A 6,428-nucleotide genomic window follows, 5' to 3' on the forward strand; every position below is an offset into this window, starting at 1 on the left:
AAGGCCTACTGAAATGGAGTATGCCCAAGGCAGATCTGAATGAAACGAGCGCCAGACTTCTCGAACGTGAGAGATAGTCTTACAATTAGAGCAGACTCAGTAATTTTTTTCCTTTATTTTTATTATTCTGGGTACTGCTTGATCATTTGTTCTCTCTATTTGCATGTCTATTGCTTCCTTATCGGGGACTTAAGCACTTCAGCTGCCTGGCTCCCCCTGAATGCTGAGGACTTAATTAATTTTAATATAATATCCAATGGTACAATTTGCTTTTCAGGAGGAATTAACTCCTGAGCTGTTGAGCGGCAGAAGTAAATAAACACATATAGGGAGGCAGCGGAGAGAACGGGCCTCCCTGTGCCAAGACTGATTTGCATATATATAGTTGCCGAAATTGTAATGAGGAACGATTTGTCTAATGGTCAGCATGTATTGTAATGCAGAGGAAGAGTTGTTAGCAATGATCACAGGCCAATACCCCTAAACTCGAATGGATCTGGAAACTGGGCTGAGTGCATGGTTTTAACAGGTCAACTATTCCCCTCTGCAAAAGGCCAATCTCCATATCTGTTTTTTCATGCAGAAGGTCCCAGGTTCAGTTCCCGGTGTCTCCGATTAAAAAGATCTGGCAGGAGGTGATTTGAAAGGCCTGTGCCTGGGACCGTCGAGAGCAGATGCCAGTCCCAGTAGACAATACTGACTTTGATGGACCAAGGTTGCAGTCACATGCGCCAGAAAAAAAATTGGGCAAAAAACTCTATGGTCACCATAAAGGGTTTTTTTGCCGAAATGCTAGAGTGTCCCATGCATTACTTGCCTGGTGCCATGATGTCACTTCTGGGTGACGTCATTGAACCAGGCAGATCAGGTGGGATGGGCTCTTTTGGGGGGGGGCTACCCCTGCTGGCCTGCTGGCCAGTGGCAGATTCCAGCCCCTGAAATCGAGGGAGCCCCGCCCCCATCGAGGAGATGGCAACCCTAGGCAAAAAAGAGGTGGGGAGAGGAGAGTTTGGGGAGAGGAGGGAGCTTAGCAAGGTTGTAGGTCCAGAGTCCACCCTCTGAAGCTCCATCTTCTCCAGGGGAATTGATCTATGTAGTCTGGAGATTAGCGTAATTCTGGGAGAACATCAAGTTCAGCCTGGAGGTTGGCAACTTGTTTTAGCAGGACTCTTATTATCTCTTGATGCCATTTGCTGGGAAAGGACAGCAGCTTCTGGGGGGAAGGTTTTGGTCCCTGGTGGTGGTCTTAGTTGTCTGGTCAGTGACTATGAACAATAGAGGAGTGGATATGACTGTCCTCCAAGGAAACTCCCTCCACCTTAAGAGACTCTTCCTCCAACAGAAGATTAACTGAAGATGGAGGAAAGCTCCTTCCGCTGGAGAAAGGCTTCACACTTTTCTCAGCAGTACAGGGATAGTATCCGCCACAGAATGTTGGGAAAATTGACTCTTGGTCCGATCTAGCATGGTTGTTCTTGTGTTAAAGAAGGTAAGCCCTGAACACTGCTGCTGCAAAGTGGTCGGTCCTTCCATAGAGCTAGTTTGATGTAGCAGTTAGGAGCACGGACTCTAATCTGGGAGAACCGGGTTTGATTCCCCACTCCTGCACAGGCAGCTGCTGGTGTGACCTTGGGTCAGTTACAAGTTCTTTCAGAGCTGTTCTCCCAAGAGCAGTTCTCAAAAAGAGCTCTCTCAGCCCCACCAACCTCACAGGGTGTCTGTTGTGGGGAAGGGACGGGAAAGGGATTGTAAACCGCTCTGAGACTCCTTCAGGGAGTGAAGGGTGGAGTGTAAATCCAATCTCCTCCTCCTCCTCCTCCTCCTCCTCTTCTTCTTCTTCCTGCGGCCTTGACAGGTGCCCACCAATGCCCACCTCTGTTACAAGCTCTGAGGGCAGATAACTTTCTGTTTTTGTGAACATTCGGAAATTCCTGACAGGATGGCATACATTAGCCACCTCAGGCAATGACTCAGAGTCGCAGGGGTCTTGCTGGGTCACATCTTAGTACATGGCTGGCCATATGCTTCTGTTGATAAATGGCCTCTCTTGGGCTTAACATGGGATGCCCTTGGCCCCATTTCCTGCCTCACAGCTGACTGCGCAACGGAGGCACACCATCAGTCACCATAAACACGCTGCCTGTCTTGCATTGTTGTTTAATTAAACAACGCAGATAATTTCCAGCCCTGCTTGCGGTATAAATATTGTCCAATGCTTCAGCTCCATTTAACCTTAACACACACACACACACACACACACACACACACACACACACACACACACAAAGAATAATGAGACAGGGCATGGAATACACAGCAAAAGTCAAATAATCTATACAAATATTAGTCCGTGCTTATTTTCCACCTGGCTTCAGGGAAGAAGACGGGCTACCTCTGTGAAGGAAAGGAGAACCGTCTTTTTTATGTTTTTATTTTTAAGAAATCCCATTTACTGAACATGCCAGGCAACTACGTAGGCCAGTGGCTTGCAGATTGTTTTCCATGAAACCGTGCGTTCCCCCACAACTTTATCATATTGTGTATATTTAACACAATTTTAGTGCCCCTTTTCACACACTCACAAAAAAAAAATCTCCTCCAGATAGGGTTCCCAAGTACCTACCTACGATCCAGCGGGGGACACATGCTTCCCCGCTGGAAGATTCTTGCTTGGAACACAGGCGCTGCACTATTCCGTCGCCCAGACATGACGTAGGGATGTAGCTGGGCGATGCTCTGGTAATGGGACTGGAAACTCGATGGTCCATGGGGTCGCAAAGTCGCAAAGAGTCGGACTCGACTGTGCGACTGAATAACAACAAAAAAACAACAACCCCAAAGCAATAATAGCAGCACTTGTAGCTTTAAGAGTTACATGCCCTCAGTGGTTGTTGCTAGGCAACCACAACAGTATTGACAGTGTTCAAGTCTTTATTTCTGTCAGTAAAAGGAAGGGGAAGGGATCTGGGCCTTTGAGGGATCACTCATTGGGGCCAGGCCCAACAGCAACCACACGCAGTCCAGGCTGCTCACTACTGTTCAGTGTCAGCCACCACATGAAAGCCAGCGTGGAATAGTGGTTAGAATGTTAAACTAGGGTCTTGAATCCCCACTCCACCGTGGGTCTCACTGGGTGACCTCACTGGGTGACCTCACTGGGTGACCTTGGGCCCGTCACACACTCTCAGTCTAACCAAACTCGTAGGGTTGTCACAAAAATAAAACGGAGAAGAAGACAATGATGTGAGCTGCTCTGTGCTCCCATTGTGGAGGAAGGCAGGGTAAAAATGGAGCAAATGAATAATAAATACAGCGGAATATGGGGCAGCAGATAAAAGGTGGGTGGGTGGCAAGGGCAAAAGGAAGCAGGAAAAGGTGAGCCTGTGGGGACTGCCAGAAAGACAAGAAGAGGAAATGGTGTAGGGAAAAAAGGGAAGAAGATAGAGTGCAGGTGCCCCCACATAAGTCCTTTTGGGTTCCCCACTGAGTTACTGGGCTTGGCTGCCAGGGGGAGGGAAGGAGGGGAAGCTGAATACAGGGCAGGGGGAATGCTAGGTTGACTGATGGGTGGGAAAAAGAAGGAAACAGGGGGGAAAGGGAGAGGCTGTGTGGATTTTCAAGGAAGAAGAAGAAGAGGAGAAGAGATTGGATTTATACCCCACCCTTCACTTGGAGTCTCAGAGTGGCTTACAAACTCCTTTCCCTTCCCCTCCCCACAACAGATACCCTGTGAGGTGGGTGGGGCTGAGAGAGCTCTGACACAAACTGCTCTTTTTCAAGGACAGCTGTGCCAGAGCTTGTGACTGACCCAAGGTCACATCAGCAGGTGCAAGTGGAGGAGTGGGGAATCAAACCCGGTTCTCCCAGATTAGAGTCCGCGCACTTAACCACTGCACCAAACTGGCTCTGAATAACAACAAAATCGAGGACAGAAGCATCATCCAGAAAGATGAAGTCTTCGAGTGTCCCTAGCAGAGGGAAGACATGGTACGAAACAGGTTTTTAATAAACCACATGAGAAATAATGCAAAGTAGGAACAAATAGGCCATATTCCTCAATGCCTCAGTAGTGAAGATTGCACAGATCCATAGTTTTTGTCACATATTGGCCCGGTTCACACGGGGCATTTGCCGCGCTAAAGATAAGGATTATAGGTGGATTTTCCGGGCGTGATCACACCGCAACATCTGGGAAGCGTAGTGCTCCCATGGCTAACCCGTGGCTTCCCGCCGAAGATGTGGATTAAAAAACTGGTACTTATGAGGTACTAGTTTCCAGAAAATGTGGGGCAAGGGCGGGCATCTGATCGTGTCCCGTCCTAGTCCCGTCGCAAACCGGTTACTTTTTTTAAAGTCTGCACAGGATGCGCACAAACGATTATGTGCATGCTCACCTTTTGGTGAGAAAAAATATTCCCGTTTGCCACGGAAGCAGCGCCTAGCAATTGCTGGTGTGATCGCACCGTGCCGCTTCTTTGCCACGCAGCAGGATAACCATGTGATCGGCACCTCACGCCCTAACCTCGGGACCTCGACGGGATGTGTGATCGGGTGGCCACGCATTATTTTGCTCCGGGGAAAACAGCCACGCTCCCCCCCCCTCGCATTTTCCGGCCCGTGTGACTGAGGCCAATGTTGATAAAAAAAAATTTGGGTCGCAGGGGTTCAATTTGGAATATATCGTGTCCTGTCTATAATACCATTTTTCTCCCTTCTGTCCCTCTATAGAGGATGCTTATAAAACACAAGTCCGAATAGATGACGAACCTGCTTACTTGGACATTTTGGACACCGCTGGACAAGTGAGTAGTTTTTCTTCATGCACGAATTTTGTTTGCCACGAAAATTTTGCCCCATACAAAATTCACCAGTGACTGGGGAAACAAGTCCATGGCTGGATAAATTTAAAGGGAAGCCACCGAAGTTTCAGGAAAACTAGCAAAAATCCGGGCAGGAGAGATCCAGGTTTAGAGGAAAATATCCCACAAGGGAACATTTCCTTCTTAGCCGTAGTACTCTTCTGTCCTGCCCACCATAGGAAAGAGAATAAACATTAGAGAAGCTGCCAAACTTTGCTAGTTCATTGCTTGACATTAAAGCTCCACCACACTCGTTGACCTTAGAAATATTATGAGGACTGATGCTTACTAAAGGGGTCTTCTCCACGAAAGTCATAATAATTTAGGCTGTTTACTGCATTGAGCAAGAGGGGTTGGACTAGATGGCCTGTACCTCCTCTTTAAATTCTATGATTCGATGATTTTATGATTCCATGAATCGTAGATTGGATTTTACTTATCAACATTGCAGATCGAGTCTTGTCTTTCTGTGGGGAAACTGACTTGCCCAGCCAGAGGGATTCTCTGGAAGGAAGTATAAACAGTGGTTTATAAGATTATGCATGGGATAGAGCAGATAGAAAAAGAAGTACAAGAACTCATGGGAACTCAATGAAATCGCTGAGCAGTCGGGTTACAACAGATAAAAGGAAGTACTTCTTCACCCAGAGAGTGATTACCACATGGAATTCACTGCCACAGGAGGTGGTGGCAGCTACAAGCATGGACGGCTTCACGAGGGCATTAGATAAGCATATCGAGCAGAGGTCCATCTGTGGCTATTAGCCACAAGGTTGTCAGCAAGCTGCCATTGAGTGTTATATTGCTTGGAGTATGTTCCCTTCCCCCCTGTTCCTTTTGCTTCTGTATTCTGCACCCTCTCGCTTCTTAGATGCCTGGAACAGCTCAAGGTTACCCAGCTTGGTTGTAAAGGAGTAACTCTGTTATCTGCTGCCTCGTTAGTGGTGTCTATTATCTATGAACCAAGGGCCTGTTTTGAGAAAGGCAAACCGTTATGTTCTCATGCAATTGCCTGCCAGTGCATATCTTATTCGCGCCGGCGGGAAAGAGATCTATTGGTTACAGTTTGGTTCAATTCCCTTTATCATGGTCCCCTTTGGGGTTTGTGTCCATTCCTAACAATTCTATTGTTCCTGCTTCTTTCAAACGCTTTGAAATAAATTTTGCTTTAACCTTTAAATGTGGATTTGTTTTGGAGACTTTGGAGATTCAACATTTTGTTAGGAATCCTTCTTCCTCATCGTCCCGAGTCTGATTGCAATCATGAGCGGGACAGAGGGGAACGTACCTACCACGGTACCGACAACAGTACCTACGACGGTGCCTACGACAGTACCCGCAACGGAGGGGGACTTATTCGGAGTCCCGGTCACCTCAGCGGGCCCACTGATCACCACGGCGGCCGGCTGGGTCCCTATGACGGGAGCAACGGGGGGGACGGTACCTCGCCCGAGCTATTTGCCATGGCCGCCTCCGACCCCAAGTCACTGGGGCAGGAACCAGGTGCAGGCCAACGAAGACTGGACTATGTTTGATACCCAAGGCACGCGGGAGACTTATTCCTACCGA

At 48.0% G+C, this 6,428-nt stretch overlaps 1 protein-coding gene across 1 annotated transcript in view; it reads left to right on the plus strand.

Moving 5' to 3' along the window:
• LOC107124087 (GTP-binding protein Rit2-like) overlaps window positions 1-6,428 on the plus strand; it is a gene marked incomplete at its 3' end in the record, with an annotated part of 74,981 nt that overhangs the window by 31,015 nt on the left and 37,538 nt on the right. The window contains exon 3 of the mRNA XM_015427476.1: window positions 4,729-4,802. Within this exon, the coding sequence (XP_015282962.1) occupies window positions 4,729-4,802 (74 nt within the window). The remainder of the gene's footprint in view (window positions 1-4,728; window positions 4,803-6,428) is intronic.

This window comes from Gekko japonicus, unplaced genomic scaffold, assembly GCF_001447785.1.
Source record: "Gekko japonicus isolate JY-2015 unplaced genomic scaffold, Gekko_japonicus_V1.1 scaffold3452, whole genome shotgun sequence".
NCBI lineage: Eukaryota > Metazoa > Chordata > Lepidosauria > Squamata > Gekkonidae > Gekko > Gekko japonicus.